Source organism: Perognathus longimembris, chromosome 3 (genome assembly GCF_023159225.1).
Source record: "Perognathus longimembris pacificus isolate PPM17 chromosome 3, ASM2315922v1, whole genome shotgun sequence".
Lineage (NCBI taxonomy): Eukaryota > Metazoa > Chordata > Mammalia > Rodentia > Heteromyidae > Perognathus > Perognathus longimembris.
Genome location: NC_063163.1, coordinates 38,043,250 through 38,064,673, shown reverse-complemented (window position 1 = coordinate 38,064,673; position 21,424 = coordinate 38,043,250). Strand labels below are relative to the sequence as shown.

General features: G+C 37.7%; 1 protein-coding gene across 8 annotated transcripts in view; it reads right to left on the bottom strand.

The window, feature by feature from the left end:
* The window catches only part of Dgkh (diacylglycerol kinase eta), a 159,248-nt gene that overhangs the window by 6,347 nt on the left and 131,477 nt on the right, over window positions 1-21,424 (bottom strand). For 7 of the 8 annotated variants that reach the window (XM_048341303.1, XM_048341306.1, XM_048341302.1 and 4 more), the window contains 12 exons: window positions 20,454-20,585; window positions 17,620-17,737; window positions 16,457-16,567; window positions 16,219-16,315; window positions 13,635-13,742; window positions 10,512-10,625; window positions 10,134-10,268; window positions 8,744-8,907; window positions 8,480-8,585; window positions 6,064-6,156; window positions 1,853-1,972; window positions 1,196-1,304 (listed from right to left, as the gene is read on the bottom strand). In XM_048341303.1, the coding sequence (XP_048197260.1) occupies window positions 1,196-1,304; window positions 1,853-1,972; window positions 6,064-6,156; window positions 8,480-8,585; window positions 8,744-8,907; window positions 10,134-10,268; window positions 10,512-10,625; window positions 13,635-13,742; window positions 16,219-16,315; window positions 16,457-16,567; window positions 17,620-17,737; window positions 20,454-20,585 (1,407 nt within the window). Of the gene's footprint in view, window positions 1-1,195; window positions 1,305-1,852; window positions 1,973-6,063; window positions 6,157-8,479; window positions 8,586-8,743; window positions 8,908-10,133; window positions 10,269-10,511; window positions 10,626-13,634; window positions 13,743-16,218; window positions 16,316-16,456; window positions 16,568-17,619; window positions 17,738-20,453; window positions 20,586-21,424 lie in introns of those variants that run through there. The other variant, XR_007210333.1, reaches the window with a different exon arrangement.

The following is a 21,424-nucleotide window of genomic DNA, read 5'->3' as shown; positions in this document are numbered from 1 at the left end:
CCACTTCTGGTTATTTCTGTTATGTGGTACTGAGGAATTGAACCTAGAACTTCATGAATGCTAGGCAAGCATTCTACCACTAAGCCACATTTCCAGCTCCTGATTTCACTTAAAAATCGTCAGTATTGCTCTCCAAGATTAGTTCTGCTATGCTACTTTTTATAGGTGCAATCATCCTCATAAACTTTAATGACTACTAGTTAGCTTAATAAAAGTGTATACAATTTTATTTTATTTTTTGGTATTTTATTGGGGCTTAATCTTAGAGCCTGGTTACTGTCCTTTAGCTTTTTGCTCAAAGCCAGTGTTCTAACACTTGAGCCACATCTCCATGTCCAGATTTTGGTGGTTAATTGGAGATAAGTCATATGGACTTTTCCCTCTGGACTGGCTTCAAACCACAGTCCTCAGATCCCAGCCTTCCAAGTAGCTATGGTTATAGGCATGAACCACTGATGTCCAGTTATGTTTGGTTTTTAGATGTACTTCAACACCCAAACATTTTATGCCACCTTAAAACAATTCATGACAGCTAAATCATAACTTACAAATTTATGAAATAATTTGTAAAATTCAGTGATCATACACTGAACTTGAAGGAGTGAACTTTGTCTCTTAGAGAGGTAGAAGAGGAACTAGACACACAGCAGTACAGAGAAGGTTTAATCTTTGCTCGAGAATGCAGGTGTCACAGCAGACTGTTGTTATCAAAGGCTGACACGGTATCCATAACACCAAAGAGCACACATGACTTGAGACAGAAAACATCTTTGGTAACTTAAAGGAGTAAAGGAAAGTTCTATGTTCCCTTCAAAGTCATCTCAGTTTTGAACTCTAAAGAACAAAAGCAAGTTACACACTGATGTCTCCAGTGGCCGTGGAGAACGATAAGGATCCACCTGAGGAGACACACTGACATCCACGCGACAAAGGAGAAGCGGATTAACAGCCTCTCATTTTTTTTGTTGTTTTTTTTTTTTACTGGACTTTACAACTATAGATTCTTCCTGATACATTTTTTGGTATGGTAAAACTCACTATTTTAATTATTTTGAAGTATACAATTCAGTGACATTTAATACGTTCCTAGTGCTGGACTGTGCTCACTAGCTCACTCCAGAACAATGTGTTTTATCACCTATATTTCATCACTACTTGAATCAGTTATACTCTTCCCACTGTATAGATCACCTACCAGGCTGCAAGCTTGTCTTCTGCTTCTGAACCTTTTCCTTTTTAAACTTTGGCACTATACGGAATACTGTGCTTCTGTTGTTTCTCTTAGTGCAGTCCATGGGTGGCTCCTTGTTCAAATCAAACAAAACAAAAAAACTGTTTTAGAATACAGAGAAAATAAAAAGCCACAACCTGCTAGTAGAGATAACATAGCAGTCGGTTATAAATGCTGAGCACTGAACAACAGTAACTTCTTCAAAAACATTCATGATGCTGGGTGCGGATGTCTCACACCTGTCACCTCAGCTACTGAGGAGGCTGAGATCTGAGGATTGTAGTTTGAAGCCAACCTGGGTAGCAAAGTTTGTGAGTCTCTTATTCCAATTAACTGCCAAAACAAACAAAGCAGAGAAGTAGAGCTGTGGCTAAAGTGGCAGAGCATTTTCCTTGAGTAAAAAAGCTTAGGCTCTAAATTCTAAGTCCCAGGACTGTCACAAAATACAAAACAACCTGTTCATGATATAAGGCATTAAGGAAAAGGTCTTCATTCCCATTATACGCCTTTGTTCACAAAATGCCTTTTCTCCCTTAAGATCAGTACATTTTCAGTTATTCAATTCAAAATTCACTTGCCCCTAGGTATTTCTCATGAAGAAACAGACTGAGTTTTACATACCTCGTCCTCGTTGGGGTGTAAGATGTAATAAAGCCAGGGGATCTCTGTTAATTTCTGCAACTCCACCTCCACAGAGTGTAAGGCACTGGATACCCGCTCTTCATGTGGAGACTCCAATTGCTACTCACCAGCAAGGGAAAAGCAAAACAAGAGGGTGGTGGGGGTGAGTATGATGAAAGTACAGTATGCTTATGTAATTGCAGGAGAGAATTCAAATGGTATAATTCCTCAGTAAAACTAACTCACAAGTCCAACTAAATGAATACCAGAAAACTGGCACTTGAAAGGTATAGGGGGAAAGGCCAAAGAGGGGAGGAGATAAGTGAAGAAAGGAAGAGGGGGAGAATGCAGTCATAATGTGTATCTTTTGAAACGGAAAGAACTGAAGAGGGGCTGGATGGATTGGGAAGGATGGGGAAGCGTGATGATGGGTGATAGCGATCAAGAAGCATTGTACTTAGGAACTGATTTGTTGAATGGTAACTTCTGCACAACTACTTAAAGATAAAAACATAATTTTAAAAATTATAAAAAAATGGTGGGTAGAAGAAGGGAGAAAGTAACAGAAGGTATAAATGATCAAAGTATATTATATGTACTTTGGAATGCCATAATATAACCTTTTGTAGAATTAATATATGATAAAGAATAAAAAGCAAACCAAAGCAATATTCAGTGACCACTTTCAGTAGACTAATTGTTATGGTGGTAGATAACCTCATTTCTTGGTAAACTAGTTTTTTTTTTAAGTAAAATAATAGTTTTAAGGGACAAATGCTTCTATATTTTACACTTGATCTTAGCCAAAAGGCCAAGAAGTGATTGCTTTTGTATTTTATACCAGGATGGATTTATTAAAAATTGCATTCCAATGCAGATAAACTTGGTGACTTAATAATTTCAAAGACGATGTATTCCTTTTGGTGTTTCTTCTATGTAATATCTTCCCTTCCCCCTCTCTCTCCTTCATTCCCAGGCTTACAGGAGTAAGCTGTGTCACTATTCTATTTATACTGGTGCTAAAATCATTCTCATTTATATAGGTCATGACATAAATAATATCTTCAAGTTTGTCAAAAATGTATTATATAAAAAGAACTACATAAAAATTTTCTAGAAAATTAAAATAACAAGTGGGGCACTGTTGGCTTATGCCTATAACTCTAGCCACTCATATTGTGGTTTGAAGCCAGCCCAGGTAGAAAAACCCATTAGACTCCATCTCCAAAATAACCAGTGAAAACCCAGAATGGAAGCATGGGTCAAATGGTAGAGCTAAAGTGTAAGGCCTTGAGTTCAAAGACCAGTACTGCCAAAGGAAAAAAAGAAAAAGAAAATTAAGTAGGGCTGGGAAGGTGGTTTAGTGGTAGAGTGCTTGCCTAGCATGCATAAAGCTGTGGGTTTGATTCTTCAGTACCACATAAACAGAAAAGGCTGGTGCTGTGGTACTGTGACCCAAGTGATAGCGGGCTAGCATGAGCAAAAGAAGCTCAGGGACAGTGCCCAGGCCCTGAGTTCAAGCCCCCCCCCCAAAAGATAATAAATAAACAAAATAAATCTTAGAAAAATTTATAGTGGGCTAGGGATATGGCCTAGTGGCAAGAGTGCTTGCCTTGTATACATGAAGTGCTGGGCTCAATTCCCCAGCACCACATATACAGCAAACGGCCAGAAGTGGCACTGTGGCTCAAGTGGCAGAGAGCTAGCCTTGAGCAAAAAAAGAAGCCAGGGACAGTGCTCAGGCCCTGAGTCCAAGCCCCAGGACTGGCAAAAGAAAGAAAGAAAGAGAGAGAGAAAGAAAGAAAGAGAAAGAAAGAAAGAAAGAAAGAAAGAAAGAAAGAAAGAAAGAAAGAAAGAAAGAAAGAAAGAAAGAAAGAAAGAAAGAAAGAAAGAAAGAGAGAGAGAGAGAGAGAGAAAGAAAGAGAGAGAGAGAAAGAGAGAAAGAGAGAGAGAAAGAGAGAGAGAGAAAGAGAGAAAGAGAGAGAGAGAAGAGAAAGAAAGAGAGAGAAAGAGAAAGAAAGAGAGAAAGAGAGAGAAAGGAAGAAAGATTGAAAGAAAGAAAGAAAGGAAGAAAGAGAGAAAAAAAGAAAGAAAGAAAGAAAGAAAGAAAGAAAGAAAGAAAGAAAGAAAGAAAGAAAGAAAGAAAGAAAGAAAGAAAGAAAGAAAGAAAGATTTATAGTAAAAGTTATTATAAAAGCCAGGGGAAAGCAAAACTCTAAGTAGTTGACAATCTATAACAACTTCTGGATACATTAAAGAAAACATAGCTGCTCATCCATTATCTATATTCAAAGCAGCTACTAAAATGCATTTACACATTTAATAAATCAACAAATTAACACTGATATGCACATAATTGGGAGGATGTTGACTGGACTCTTGGTCTTGTTACTACCTAACTGTGCAAACCAAGGAAGATTGATTTCAGAAGCCATAGTTAGCTCTTCAGAAACAGCATGTCACTGTATTTATTAGAGACCTCTTCTAATTAACCAGTATTTTAATGAATTATTTTTAAATAGTACCTAAGACAGATGTCCACTGAATTTTACAACTGAAAGATCTGAGAGTATTAATAAACAATATTACTATTTGTTAAGAAAACTTTTTAAAAGAACTATTATGTTCCTTGATATCCAAGGGGATTTTCTAGTTGTTAATAGAAAACATAGAGCTTCTCCACCCTACTAGAAAATGTTTACCATTTTCCTTTTAGTCTAAGAATATATGTCTTGTGAAGTTGATAAGATGTTTTTATATGCTCATTCTAAAAGTAAAAGAAGCACTGAACTTTAGTTTCTCTCATACATAATCAACCCTTTATTATTGTCAATGCTTCTGGTAAAATTTCACTGGAATACATTTCAGGCCAAACAGAGGGAGTCTTCCCATTTTAAACAATACAATGAATAACTATTAATAAAATTGGACAAAGAGTGTTCTTTTGGTATAAGGACAAAGTTTTGTTTGAACTAGAGTATGTTTCTAATTATTGTCAAATATAATTTGTAAATATATTTCAAATAACACAAGAAAACACAAATCCTCTGTATAAACACTAACGCATGGCTCACCTATTTCCTGTAGGAAGGTTATTTTAGGAAAGCAGTCACGTCTGGTTAACAAGAGCAATGCCAACAACAGCCCTGAAGGGGTCTCCATTGATTTTATCTGGAGGTAACCAATGTGTCTCTAAAACTTTTCCTGCATGGTCAGAGTAGAGGGAACCCCACCCCCTGTACGAAGGAAACCCATTCCATTTCCTGAAGGTATAGAGGAGAGCCCTAGCTCACAAAGTGGCTCCCTGGGCAGCACTCGCTGGGCTACCTCAAAGGCACAAATTTCAAGCACACTCACTAACCAGCTGGGCGTCTTGGCACCAACAATTCAGTCATCTAGTACAGCAAGCACTATGATTTTAATCATTTTTATAACTTTCCTTAGGTGTATATTTGCCCTAGCCAGAGATAAAATTACTATCAAAAGAAATGTTTTGAGATCATCTTTCAACCTATTAAGACACTTACAAGGAAAAGACAACTAATGTCTTTCCAGAGACAACATATGCCACAATCAAACTCTAGGTGGCAACAATATCTAAGATGCTGGAACATTTGGGAAAAAAAACAAAACAATAGCAACAAAAATACCCAAGGTCTTTTTAAAGAAAGGTTCACTCTGGGCCAGTATTAATGCTAAGGTCTGTGGCCATGCTTGGAATCACACTTACTGAAACTTGATTTCCAGGACCAAACTGAGTTAAACTAGGGATGGTCATGAAATTTAATTCTCAAAATGCCATTTTACAAAAGTGTCCTCTTCTAACCAAATCTGCAGGACTATAACAATCATATTTCAAATGTTAATTCAGAAACAAAGCCCATGATCTCCTTTACTTTTGTTCTGAGTACCTGAAGAATATCTGCCATGCTCTGTAAAACTCAAGTCTGTCAAAGCTGATCAAGGGGCAGAGGATAGTATAAAAACATGACAGCATCTCTGAAGGGAAATCTCTACTCCTGCTAACCTGAAATAAAAACTCTCAAGTTTAACCACATATTTTCTGCAAGCCAAAAGCCTAGCAAAAAGAAAAAAGGAAGTCTAAAGATAGATGCCACTAGGCTGCTTTTGCCTTCGGATCTGATCCAGTTTGTTCCCTAATGCAAGTTGGTTTCATCAGTCTTACATTACCAATCATTTCTTTTCCTTACCAATGGAACCCTGCCAACTAGCAAAGATTCTGTCTCATTATACAACGCCTTCACATTGATGGCTATTTCAGTGGCCGATTCTCTCGTAAGACTCTAGAAGAGAAGAAAAACAAACACGAAACACAAAAACAAAAACAAAAGTTCGGTATCAAACTGAGATTTCATTATCAGCAAGCACTTTGTAATTTAAACTCATAACACAATTGTAAAAGTCGGCCAAAATTCTATTTTAATTGTAAAACTTCATACTCATGTTTACTAATATCCTCTTCTCATTAAAATATCACAGAAGCAGAAAAATGTACTGATTATGATAAATATCATCAGGATCAGATCTCATATGTACAAACACATGTGCTAGTACCAACATATATAATTCCCCAACGAAATTCAATCAGCAATGTGCCAGTCACTCTCGCCTGTGATCCTGGTTACTCAGGAGGCTGAGATCTGAGGATTGCAGTTCAAAGCCAGACCAGGCATCAAAGTCTGTGAAACTTTAGCTCCAATTAACTACCCCCAAACCAGAAGTGTAGATGTGGCTTAAGAGGCAGACCACCAACCTTGAACAAAAGGCTAAGGGACAGTATGTAGGCCCTGAGTTTAAGCACCAGTACTGGCTTACACACACACAAACAGAAAAATCAAAGAAAATTATGCTTTGAAGAGCCATACAGAGATAACCCTTGAACAACATGCCTCTCACACTAATAGATGGACCTTTATTTTTGGATTTACGACGATTTAGAAAAAAACATATGAACTACATAGCCTAGAAAATAATTTTTTAAGTTAGAAAAAAGAACTTTAAAAAAGGTGTACCATAAATGCATAATTATATATATAACAGTCTACTATATTACTACTACAAATATGTACCTACCTGTCACAAAAAGTTAAAATTTATCAGACTGTACACACTGTACACAGACAATTCTTACATGGTGCCATTTGCAGTTGGAGGAGTATAAGCAAAGACACATTCAATCATAACTTCACATAGTTAAGTGCAGTACCCATGGCCACTGTAAGCACTGCAGAGAACCTGTTACTGCCATGTCAATGAGCTCAAGGGTTGAACATTCAAGGAAAATATCATGTGATACTAGTCATTTCCACCTCACTGAGTAAACAGTCAAAAGTGTCCTCTTACTGGGCACCAGTGGCTCATTCCTGTAATCCTAGCTCTCAGGAGGCTGAGATCTGAAGATTGTAGTTCAAAGCCAGCCCAGATAGGAAAGTTCATAAGACTCATCACCAATTAACTACTGAAAAGCTGGAAGTACTAGCCTTAAGCAAAAATCTAAGACAATGTCTAGGCCCTGAATTCAAGTCCCAGTACCAGAAAAAGGAGAGGGGAGGGGAGGGAGGAAGATAGAAAAAAGAAATGAAGAAAGTGGCCTCTTAGGATTCTTGCATATTTTCCATTATATATAACCCATATAACATACAAATACATCTTAATTCACTTTTTATGCTATCATCTGTCAACATCAGGCTATTAGTTGTTGACGTTTGAGGGTGTTAAAAGTCACATGTAGCAGGGTGACAATAGTTCATCCCTCTAATATTAGCTACTCTGGAGGCTAAAATAGCAAGATTCAGTTTTAGAGCCTGTCCAAGCAGAAAAGTCCATAGGACTCTTATTTCTACTTAACAAGGAAAAAAGCCAAGTGTGGCTCAAGTGTATAGCCCAGCCATGAACAAAAAGTCTGAGTGAGAATTTAAGGCCTTGTGATCAAGCCCCAGTACCAGCAAAAATAAGCAGGTCTATGAAGATGCTTCAACTATTTCAGGATTGGCATCCTTAACCCCTTGCATAACTCAAGGACTGACTTTCATTCTGTCATTCTAATTATGTTGCTTTTTAGATTCTAATCTTGAGAACTAGAACTATCACCTACACAAATATCAATGTAATTAATATGAATAGTTCTTATTAAACTGAATAATTACAAGAATAAAATAGTACTGCCTCTCTGACTGTCTATTTCTCTCTCTGTGTCTCTGTCTCTCTCTGTCTCTCTGTCTCTCTCTCTCTCTCTCTCTCACACACACACACACACAGCTTCAAAAATGTGTAAACAGCTCTAACAAAATGGCACAAATGCTTTCTGGATTTACCCTTTCTCAAGGTTCAGGGGAGAAGGTAAAAGATGAAGGAAGTAAAGATGTCACAGTTGGAGGGGAAAAATTTGAAGAAAGATAGTGGCAAGTGATTATAAGGCAGGAAAAATTTAATTTAAGGGCAGAAATTTTAAAATGGCAGAAAAGTGAAACAACTTGGCCACAGGTTTGTACTCTGCTTGTGGAAGAGTTTCAGAGGCTACATAGGGCAAGGCACAATTTAAGGTATTAAAGCATCTTGTAATGCCAAAAGAATCTGGGGAATGAGAATTTACCATTAGATCCTCACCTCCGGGCACCTTGGGTTGGCTTTATTCAGGGCGTGAGAGCATGCGTTCACGGCATGGGCCAATTCTTGTTCTAAGAGACAGTGGATGGTGGCTGCATCGCAAATCCTGGAATGAAACAAAATGAACAAAAAATCTTTCAGGAGTACTGAGACTATGAACGAAGAAGAAAGAGTACATGCATCTCTTATTGATACCACAAACAGCAGAAACATTGGCAAAGACCAGACCTCTCCCTGTCTGAAAAACCAGAAGAAGCACAGTACCTAGTAATGAGCTCCTCGGCAGCCTGGGAGCACAGCTGCATCTGGGACACCTCCTCTGTTAACAGGTCAGCGGCATGGTGAATGTACAAGTGTGTCCGCACAACTGGTTTACCAGAGTCACACTTCTGTTTATCTTCCCAAGACTTCAGGGTGCTCTCAAAGGCCTGTTTAATAAAAGCAGCCTTGCAGTGAATGAGACCCAGGGAAATGTCTATTTAGATAGCATATGAAAGTCTTTTAAGTTATGATTACTTTTCTCTAAAATAACACTCCATTAAATAAATCATCATGATAAAAAAAAGAGCATTTAAAAACTTTCCAATGTGTCATCACAAATATAGAGTAATATGATCAATGGGGATGAATATATCACTGGAAAGTTAATAAAAGGAATTTCTCTTTCAATTAAGTCATCTTATTTCACTTTACTATTATTAGATAGTATGAATAGTTAGCTTTATTTGTGAAGGGCTGGCATTAACTAATACACACACACACAGTGGGAAAGAGAAAACTATGGAGACTAGAAAGATTTGCAGCTGCTGGAGATAAGGCTAAGGATGGGATAGAACAAGAGTTGGGGGTTGAGAGTCTAGGAGACTTCAAGGCAGTAAATCTATTCTGAATGATGGTATAGGATGGATATAAGTCATCATACATTTGTCAAATCGCAGGCATATATCATCATAAGCAAGCAGGCTGAGCAGTACTGAGCTCAGTACTCCCAATAGAGGGAAAAATTCTTTCTCAGTGCTGGTGACTCAGGTCTGTAATCTTAACTATTCAGGAAGCTGAGATTTGAGGATTATAGCTGCAAGTCAGCTTGGGGAGAAGTTCATGAGATTTACATTCTAAGTCACCAGAAAAATGCAGACTGGAGATGTGGCTTAAGAAGTCGAGTGCCAGTCATGAAGAAGAAAACCAGTGAGCTTGATACCATGAATTCAAGCACTAGTACCAGGAGAAGGTAAAATGCATAGGCCCACACACCACATATATGAATATACATATTTATGTATATACATATGTATATGAACATGGATATGTTATATATACATTAGCTTATCAACTGTAACAAATGTACTATGATAACACAAAATGTTAATTGGGGAATTTATGTTAATAGGGAGTATATGGAAACAGAATTATCTGTACTTTCTGCTCCATTATTTTTTCTGTTAAACGGAAACGGTTCTAAAAACTGTTTAAAACAAAAATCAGTAGATATTTGTTCATATTTAAAACGATATGACTGAAATGTCAGATTGAAGAAACACTTCAAATCTTTTCCCATGTTTTCTATTTTCTACACAAATTTAATACTTAAAAAACAAACAAACCCAACAACAGCAGCTTGATGGCATCCTAGAAGAAATGTTTTGTTACATACCCTGTCCCGCGTTAGCATCTGAGCTCTGTTTTTGTGCACAATTTTGATAATCCCTGGAGGCTGGACCCAGGCTTCACCATCCACCTGTACTGGCAATCCCTCATCACCAAATATAGTGATTTTGACCGTACGACACTGAAATAGAACAAATACATGATGTCAGAGTAGATATCATCTATAAAACTGATGTAGTATAAGCTGGACTTCCAGTGCATTCTGTGCAATGGAAGGCTCTGGTTTACAATGACACTGTAACCACTGACGTGACAAGCAGTCAGTGTTGTTCTGAAGCAGACACAGCATAGGTGTCATCTCAAATACTGTCCCCCACCCTCTATGACCCAAGAAGGACAGTCTAATTTGATCAGAGAAACTGACCTGGGCTATTCTGTGATGCTGTAGCTTAATGACTCTTGAAACTGCCATTTGCACGCTGTCAAATATTGCAACGACTTCCAGGATCTTGTCATCAAATGATGGTGCAGCAAATATCTGAGAGGCAAATTACATGTTCACAGAAGGCTTTAGGTAAAAATGGCACACTGGGTAGTTTAAACCCTGCAAGGTATATGTATTTGCAAAAACAAAAATAGTGAGCAAAAATGCAAATAGGAGGACATGATAATCCAAAGCGGGGGGGGGGGAGGGGGGGTGGAATCACTGACAGTAGTTTAAAAAAAATAAACCTAAGTTGATTTCATAAAGCACAATGGAGTAATGACCTTCTAACTGATTCATCTTGTAAAAATGCATCAAGCATCTGTCACGCATAACTCAGGTGTCAAGAAAAGTGATACATGTGATTCTGGGCAACCTAAAAAGACACAAAGAAGATGTTGCTTTATAAAGTAAAAGCTAATGAATATCTGGTTTTGTTCCCATTGGTATGCTTTGGTGCCTATATTAGGGCTTAAACGCAGGGCCCAGTAGTCTAGACCTGTTGTAAGCAATATGTATATGTGGCTCACATCTTACAACCATTGAAGTTGTTTGGGAGTATAGAATCAGAAACCTTGAAGGATAAAAACATGTACACTTACTTTGTCTTTATGTTAGATGCGTGTTCACAGAATTCACTCCAAAAATTAAATTTAGGGTGTATTATTTTCTCTTATTTACTCTCTCTTTCAAGATATCATAAATAGGGTTGGGAATGTGGCTTAGTGGTAGAGTGCTTGCCTAGCATGCATGAAGCCCTGGGTTCAATTCTCCAGCACCACATAAACAGAAAAAGCTTGAAGTGGTGCTGTGGCTCAAGAGGTAGAGTGCCAGCCTTGAGCAAAAAGAAGCCAGGGACAGTGCTCAGGCTCTGAGTCCAAGCCCCAGGACTGGCAAGAAAAAAAAAAAGTCTTGGTGTAACTAATTGATGCCAATAAAATAAAGACATTCCCCTTTAAAATAAAAAGATATCACTAATAGCTGTGGCTGAAAAACACTCAGTACAAAGGAAAAATTTATTTAAAACCCACACTGAGAATATCAAGACACAAATTAGCTAAACCTAGTTATTTCTTATAATTTTTGTTTTCAGATTACCTGAATTTAAACCCTATCTCTGTTACTTACTATGGAGTCTTTGTCTCAATTGTTTCAGTGGTAAAGTTTAGGTTAAAAGTGCTAGAGCTGAGCTGGGAGTATAGCTCAGTAGTAGAGGGTTTGCTTAATAAGCACAAAGCCCTGGGATCAAATCCCAGGGCTGTCTGTCACCCATCCCTCCCTATTCCCCCGCCTCCAAAAGAAAACCCTATGTGGGAATTAAATAATATGAAACTGATAGGACATCACGTGACTACAAGGTATGTAGCCAAGGAACATCAGCTTTATTTACCTTAATCTCAGTAGTTTCTCACCTTCAAAATAGTTTAGAGTGGTACTGACATACTAGCAGAAAAAAATAAAAAACTGACTACTAGGTTTTCATACTTTCATAGCATCAGACTATATTCTTTTCATGAACTTTACACTTATTTTACTATTTACTGAGTGCTTTAATCCCTGCATGTCCATTCAGGAGTCTCAAGGAAAGAGGGGTCAGCAGACGTATTATAGCACTACATTAGAAGCCTCAAGGAAAACCCACAGAGGAATTTTCAAAGACCATGCTAACTGGTATTAGAACTAGGGAAGTGAAAGGGAATATCAAAATCAAGAGACAAAGGATAAAAAGACAAACGACTCCAAAAGCAATACTTGCAAAACCATTTGGTGTAAACCAACTGAACAACTCATGGGGGGAGAAGGTAAGGGGGAGGGGGGAATGAGGGAGGAGGTAACAAATAGTACAAGAAACGTACCCATGGCCTAATGTATGAAACTGTAACCCCTCTGTACATCACTTTGACAATAAATAAGTAATTATTATTAAATAAATAAATAAATTGATATGTTGAATTAAAAAAAAGATCATACTAACACCTCATTTATATCATTGTATCTACTTCAGTTATTGTTCCCTCTCTTTCATCCTTTTCACAGCAATTATTTCTGTGAGGTCATGCTTTTCTCTTTTTTTAATATTAGGAAGTATAAAAAATTAAAATAGCCCTCAATCTCACTGGCTAAATAAATCTGTGTGATGCAGCTAAAATTAAAAATAGTTATAATGCACATATGTTTAGAAAATTAAGAGAACAGAATAATTATTGTGGTGGGAAGAAGAAAGCCCCCTCTCCATCTAAAAAAATATCCATGTGTTAATTCCTGGAGCCTGTGAATATGTCACTTTATATGGTGAAAAGAACTTGGCAGATGTGACTAAATTATAGACCTTGACATGGGTTGATGAACTGGATAGTCTAGGAGCCCAATGTCACCACAAGGTCATTAAAAGTGAACAAGGAAGGCAACAGGAGACCAAAGCAACAGTGTGAGATGCATCCAGCCTGCCTTTGTTGGCTTAGAAGACAAGGGAATAAATGTGGGTAGCCTCTAAAAGTTGAGAAGAGGAGCCTCCAAAAAGGACACAGCCCAGCTGACACCTTGATTTTAGCCCAGGGAGACCATGTCAGACTTTTGCCACACAGAGCTGTAAGATGATACACAGATGTTAAGTTACTAAATCTGTGTGGATTGTTTATAGCAGTGGGAGATTAATACAACCATAAAATTACAAAGTAAAAAACTTCCATTTTTAGCTCCTAAATTTCATTTTCAAAGTAGACTTCTTTTGTCTTCCCCACACTCAAAATCATCACCTACATCTCAAGATAAGAATTAAAGGGTATATCCGTGAAAGTTTGTTGAAATAGATTCTTAAACAAATCTGTCCTACTTCTCATGTTCCTAGCGTGAAACATCCTAAAATAAAACTAAATTAATATGAAAATGTACATTAAAAGAAAACTGGGCTGGGATATAGCTCAGTGGCAAAGCACTTGCTTAGCAAGTGCAATGTCCTGGGTTCAATCCCCAGTACCAAAAAAGAAAAAAAAAACCGAAGTTATTCCAGTGACTTAATTATTGTTGAGGAGGCAAACTCTTGATACCTGCTGTACTACTTACATCATCCTCTTTGGTTCCACCCCAGAAGTTGGTACCTCCGGCATAGCTGGGGATGTTCAGCACGGCAATGCCTTGCAAACTGGGGAGAGGGATATACTGCCCATCACACTGCAAGGCAAAGGGCTGAGAGGTCAGATGGAAAAGCAAAACCATTCCTTTACTAAGATCCTAAAAGATTAAAGACCCAGGAGGAGACAGCAAAGTACAATGCTTGCTCTCTTGTAAACACATTCCTATGCATGGCAAAGGATGTAACCTTATTTTTTTCTTTTTCTTTTTCCTTTTTTATTTTTGCCAGTCCTGGGCCTTGGACTCAGGGCCTGAGCACTGTCCCTGGCTTCTTTTTGCTCAAGGCTAGCACTCTGCCACTTGAGCCACAGCGCCACCTCTGGCCTTTTCCATATATGTGGTACTGAGGAATTGAACCCAGGGCTTCATGTATACGAGGCGAGCACTCTTGCCACTAGGCCATATTCCCAGGCCATATTCCCTTATTTTTTTCTTAATTAAAAAAATTTTGGAAAGTATACATAAGTAAAGCAGAAATGGTTGCAGAAAACTGAATCTTTTTAAAAAGTGGTTTTTTTTCCCTTCCCAGATCAGATCATACTTTTCTTGAATCATTTTTCTCTCTCGTATGATAGTCCTCATTACGATTGTTTGAGGCATCCTATGGGAAGCAGACTGTGGAAGGACAGGCACTGGTCTTGCATGTCACTCCGTGCCTCTCAAGGCCCCTGGCACACTGATTATGTTTTATAACTAAATGGTGAATGGTGAGGCTCAAAGTGAGTGCTACCCGGGTTACACAGTGATGCCCAGCTACCTGGGAAGCAGAAATCAGGAAGGCCGTGTGTTCAAGGCCTATCCAGACAAAGAATTTACAATGCCCTGTATCTCAATCAGTATATTGTACAGTGGTGCACACCTGTCATCCCAGCTACGTGGGAGAAAGAGATGGGAAGGACAGCAGGTTCAGGCCAGTGCAGACAAAATAGGTGATGATTCTGTTCAATTGTGGATGAATGTACACTTTCTGAGCATGTTTTTAAGGCAGGCAAGCCTAAGCTAGGATGCTGAATATTTTGGGTGTAAACATAAACCTTTCCACTTAAGGTATTTTCATTTTTACAATACATTTATTAATCCTGCCATAAGTTCAGGAGCAGCTGTACTTAGCAAATTATGCTAAAGAACCATGTACCTGTATGTTTCTGCCTAAAAACAGGGTCAGGTAACTGTTCTGAGCACTTACAGTAAAAGACAGGATACAACTTTTTACTTGTCTTTGAGGACCATGGCTGACTACAGATATGGAGTGGAAAAATGAATGAATACCACTCTGCATTTCTCACCTAGGTTGCCTGGGATGTGGCTACCGATGACGGCACTTTGAAAGTGTGAGCCTTTCCAGTAATTTCTATCTGATTGATTAAATCATGACAAATCAACCCACCTAACTGTGGAGTTGTATTTTTTCTTACAGTGAAAAGGTTTAACTTTCCTTAACTTTCCTACAACATTCATTCAGTTAATGAGTGACCTGGGCACCTCTTCTAGCCCACATTCCAGTGTTAAGATGATACCCAAATTATAATGTTCAGTTTAATCCATTGATCACAGCATTTAAGACTCTGTATGAATGGTTCACTTTAATTTAAAATATCTGGCTATAGAAGGACATAAGCTAGAAAAGGCATGTCTTTCCCCTGAAGTAGTGGGCTCAGGAGCAAGGGAAAAAGAAAAAAAATTCTGAGTAATGTACTTTTTTGAGCCATGTCTCCAACCTTCCTGTTATTGGAGGCGATTAAGTAACTTTTGCTGTCCTTAATTTCCAATCTAAAGTAATTTTTTAAAATAAAAAGTTAACATGTTCCAAGTCGTTTTCCTTTTACCAGCTTGTTCGTAGAAATAACTGGAACCAGCTGGCACCAGTGGCTCAAAACTATAATCCTAAGTACTCAGAAAGCTCAGATCTGAGGATTATGGTTCAAAACCACCCCAGGGCAGGAAAGTCCATGAGATTCCAATAAACCACCAAAAAGCTAGAAGCAGAGCTGTAGCTCAAGTTTTAGAACATTAGCCTTGAGCACAAAAAATCAGGGGTAGCTCTCAGCCTTGAGTTCAAGTCCCAGGACTGGCACAAAATAATGGTAATATTTATAATTCTTAATAATTGTAATAACATTATTAATAATAAATTATATTAAGTAAATTGTATTTATTATAAATGTCATCTTCAGGGATCTGTGTACTGATTTGGAGTGCTAAGTTGAAATAAACTTAGGAAATTTACTGGAGACATTTTGTCCATGAAAGAGAGAGACCTTATGTTTAATACAGTCCCCTGATCCACTTTGTTGTGGGACATCAGGACACCAAAGTAGCCTCATTTTCCAGGTTAATAACACTGCTCACATGCAGTGCCTGAGCTCCTTTAGTATCAAGTTGACCCCCACTTCCATTTTTATCCATCCATTTTAATCATGAATCTAGAGGAATTTAGGCTCAATTAGCTCCCACATATGAACTTCTTTTTCTAAGTGGAATAATTTGAAATGTACTGCCTTCAAAATGCACTTACCTCAAGTTGAACCCTTTGTTCTAGATTCTTGTAGGATCTCTGTAATAATTCCCGAGTCCCCAGGACTCCATACCACATCAAGTTTTTGGTTCGGCTCCTGAAAAGAAATACTGGTGAGCCATCTCAAGAAATGTGAATTATTACACCCCTTAAAGACAGGGCAAGCACAAGAGACAATAAAGAAAATTCAAGTAAAATCTCCTTCCTGTAATAACGTTATTACTATTTTTGAAATTACCTGCATTTTTCAGGGTGCTCCTCTCTCTTATTATTAAATTCTAATGAAATTTTGGCATCTAATCCAATCCCAAAGTAATTGTTCATGACACATTTTTCTGAATATCCATCCCTATGTAAATAAGGGAAAGTACATAAAAGTTAATTTCAGGTTGATTATAGGAATTACAATTTGTTCACAAAAGAGCAGTCAAAACCACTTACAGTTCCATTTCTTGCAGAAGATTGTTAAGTTTAGCAGAAATCACATGACCTGTGGGTAAGTTATGTGTGCAAGCACAGTGCATGTGATACAAGGCAAAGCATGGACAACCATGGCTTACTTTTGTACTAAGTTTCACCAAGCTGGAATCTATCTATCTCCTAGACAGACAGCTCATCACATGGGCAAATGAGAAGGATTTGGGGAGGGTCTTGTAGCCAGGTGGTTATGCTATTCTTTTCTGATCATTAGAAAGTCCCTTCTTCCACTTCAACTTTTAACAATGCACAAATATTTAGTGCACAAAAAAGCTACTAGAATCAAACTATTCTTTTAAATATTTTCTGAGGTTTAAAAGGTGGTGTTGTCCATGAGAAGTGTGACTGCAGAAATGAGATAAAACAAGAGCAAAATGAAAATGAAAAGCTGGGTATGGTGGTGGCGTGTCTGTAATCCCAGCACTCAAGAGGATGAGGCAGGAGGATCAGGACTTCAAGGCCAGCCTGAGCTACCCGGTGAGACGTTACCTCAAAAGAAAAAGTAAAAACGAGGTAAAAGGATACATCTATCATGAGCTGGAAAAAAATGTTTGGGGGAATTTTGAGAAGAAAAGAGATCAAAGTGGTAAGAATTACCCCACCTAAGAAAATGTTGGCTATGAGAAGATGGGTTTGCTTAGAGTAATAAGAGACAGGAATATCATAAACACCAGTTTAAGGAAACTTCAGGTAAGAGACTCAAGAGACAAATGAATTCCAGAAAGTTGGTCTCAAAGAGACTAGGAGGACCCTGGAGTCCACTAAATTTCAAGGGCTCAAATTCCTCATAATTATCTGAAATTCCAGGGATTTTCTGATCTTCCTTTCAAATATGGTGCTGTATATATGGTGACACATTTAAAATTTACACACGATGGAAAGAAGAAAAGCCAAAACAAAGCAATCATGAAAGCACTGCCTTACAGTGAATCTAGGTCAGGGTCGATAAACGGTGTTGCACCAAAAGGATCGATGTTTGCTAGCAGCATTTTGTTGATGATAGAACTCCCAGCAATCGAGGCAGCTAATCCTGCTCTTAAACCTGAGCAGAAACAGAAGCACAGACAGGCACACGTGTGAAGACAGAACCCAGACATTTCAGCTCATCACAAACATCTGGCTCCTAAAGTAGGGCTTTTTGGGCTAACTCATCTCATAACCAAAACTAAGAACTATGGTATTTATGAATATGAGGCCTCTGAAACTTCCAACTATCTAGACTTGGTTATACAGAATTAAGAAGACAGCTGGGCACTCATGCCTGTAATCCTAGCTATTCAAGAGGTTGAGATTTAAGGATCATGGTTCAAAACTAACCCAGTCCATAAGACTCATTTCCAATTAACCACCAAAAAGCTGGAAGAGGAGATGTGGCTCAAGTGGTCAACTACCAACCAGCCTTCAGCGAAAAAGCCAAGTGAGAGCTTTTGGTTCTGAGTTCAAGCCCCAGTACCAGTACCAAAAACAAAAACAAAAAAAACCCACAAAAAACAATTAAGGAAATGAGGGCTTTGAAAGGATTGCTGTGTGACAATTCTCACTAATTCTGTAGCTCCAATATTTGATATTACTTCTTTTATTATAGCAAACAATATTGTGGGCCTATGAGGAATTTACCATAAAGGCTAAATTACCTCAAATCACAGTTACCCTTTCATATTCTCAAAGCACAGGTAAGAATACACAATTTTAAAATCTAAGAGAATTATGAAGGTAAAAACTCAGTACTGCTATCAAGAACAAGTAGTAAATTATTAAATGCAAGTATTTATGAGTTCTCAAAGAACATAGGATTGAATATGAAAAACAGAACAGTTATCCTTTATGTGAACATACAAAACGTCAAATGCCTTTCAACCTGATTCTCCTAATTCATTATGGTATTCAAAGCTACTGAATTTTATGATCTACATAACTTAATATGAAGGCTAGCAACACAAGTCTGGGAAGAAGGTCAAGTGACAGAGGCCTCAGGAGACAAACAAAGGACAGAAAAGTGAACAAAAAGCACACCATACTGTTGGGAAATAATAGAAAAGTAGAAAACAGGACTTTTGCAAAAATTTCTGCTCTCAACAATGCATTCTTCTCAGTTATTAGCATCCACTATTTTTATTTTATTTTATTTTTGTCAGTCATGGAGCTTGAACTTGGGACTAAGGCGCTGTCCCTGAGCTTTTCTGCTCAAGGCTAGCACTCTACAACTTTGAGCTATAGAGCTACTTCCAGTTTTCTGGTGATTAATTGAAGGTAAGAGTCTCAGACTTTCCTGTCCAAGCTGGCTTTGAACCTCAAGCCTCAGATCTCCTAAGTAGCTAGGATTATAAGCATGAGTTACCAGCACTTGGCTTTTACCCATTATTTTAACTAGTAATATGTAGTTGATCATAAAATAATCAGGATGGATGGAGATCATGAAGATCATGGCTGGAAGCCAACCTAGATCTTTTTTAGTCCTACCTGGAAAATATTTATGTTCAAAAAGGCTGGGAATGTGGCTGAAGTGTGAGACATTGACTTCAAATAAGATTATCCAGGGATAAAGGGGACTAGAGAGGTGAAAAGCCATCCTCTATCTGCCCTATATCAGAACTCATTCCTTTTCATGTCTCACTCCAGTGTGTGGATAATCCTTTTGAGACATTTTCTTTTGCCGGCCGTGGGGCTTGAATTCTGGGCCTGGGCACTGTCCCTGAGCTCTTCAGCTCAAGGATATCACTCTACCACTTGAGCCACAGTGCCACCACTGGTTTTCTGGTGTTAACTGGAGATAAGAGTCTCATGGATAACGTATGAAACTGTAACCTCTCTGTACATCAGTTTGACAATAAAAATTTGAAAAAAAAAAAAAAAAAGAGTCTCATGGACTTTCCTGCCTGGGCTGGCTTTGAATGGCAATTCTCAGATCTGTCTCCTTTGTAGCTAGGATTACAGGCATGAGCCACAGGCACCTGGCAAGGGGCTGTTTTGAATGCTATCATACATAGTCATGAAAAAGTTCTCATGTAGAAATAATTTCAGTCCTCTTGGATATATATCTAATAAGTGAAACCATGGATTTTATGCTAACTACATGTTTAATTTTTTTTAAACTGTCAACATGTTTATCAGAAGGACTGCACCATTTTACATTTGTACCAGTAGCTTACTCAAGTGGAAAACTCTATACAGCTCCACAACAAGTTTGTCACATTCTTGCCAAGATTTGTTGCTCACTCAAAGAATATCTTGGCTGCACCAAATGATCTGGACTAGTGTATTTTTATTTCCACTCATCTCCAAACATTCTCTCTAGTTTCCTTTGTAACTTTTTCTTTGACCTCTACATGTCCACATACCTGTTTATTCCCCAAATCTCATTTTCTTATTGATTTCTACTTTTACTCCATTGTGGTGGGAAAACATACTTTTAGGCTAAAACTGTCTACAGAAAGATGAATGGCTTAAACCCAAATGGAAGCTGCAAAGATACTGAAAGGTCACAGAAGTTAAAATGAAATTTACTTTAGGTAATTAACAATGAAGAATTCTAGGCCAACCCCTAAAACGGAAAATTTTCTCAGGGCAAGTCCCAGAGACATAACTTTTAATATTTTTCTATCTATTTTTTACATATAGAAGAACCTCAGGACCTGGACTCTTACAGCTAAGGACATGAGAGACATTCTCTTAGAGGAACATTTCTGTAGTTCATGGGAATAAATATACATTTTCACAGATAAACTTAAAAATAGACCATGTTTCAGAATCTGCATTACCTGGGCAAATTATTCTGGTATTGAGCACTGGAAGGTTTTCTTTGGTGGCAGTCACTGCTGACCCAGGCACAGAATCAGCTTGGGAACAGCCGCGATGGGCTCTGGCATCTGGAGACCGAGGTGCAGTTCTAACTATTGGAAAAAGTCCAGATTAAAAAAAAAAGAATGACAATGCTACTGTCTGAATGCTATTATACATATAGGTTTCATTTACATATGAGATACACTCCATATTAAAAATTACATGTATTAAAAATTATATATTTACTTGGTTCCATGTAATTTTTTTGTACAATGATATGCTGATAGAGGCATTAAGACAGGAAAACCAATATAAATTTGAGACATGAAGAAAACTGAATACCTATTTAAAAATCAATCCCTGGGACTGAAAATATTAACTGTACTTATCTATTCTTTGGCTGTCTTATTTTCACTTTTTTAAGACATCTGGAAGGGACCTGCTGAGGTAGCTGTCCTGATCACTCTGATCTCAAACTGATGATGATCAGTAGAATATAGGTGTCTATCCTAACCAAAATTCAGTAAACTCAAGTGGAAATGTGCTTATCAAACCACACTGAAAGCCAACTAGAAAAATATGACGATTTTGAAAATGACACATATGTATCCTAATGTACACTACAAACATAAGCCTTCTCTTACTGAGTAAATGATATTTAACTGATATAACTCCTGGAGCTAAGTATAAAACAGAAGTTAATAATTTTTTCTAAAAATAGAAGGAAACACAGTATTTATTTTCAAATGAAACTCACATACTTTCCCTGCCCTTCTCAGTTATTTATTTAAAACGATGATCTACCCCGAACAGTTGTGTTTTATTCTTGCAAAAGCACAGTGTATTTAAAAATTATTCCAAAACATAATTACACTCAAAGAAAACAACAAAAGGGTAGATTTAATTCTGTCTAAACTGTATTAACTTAATGAAGTGCAAATAGTACCTT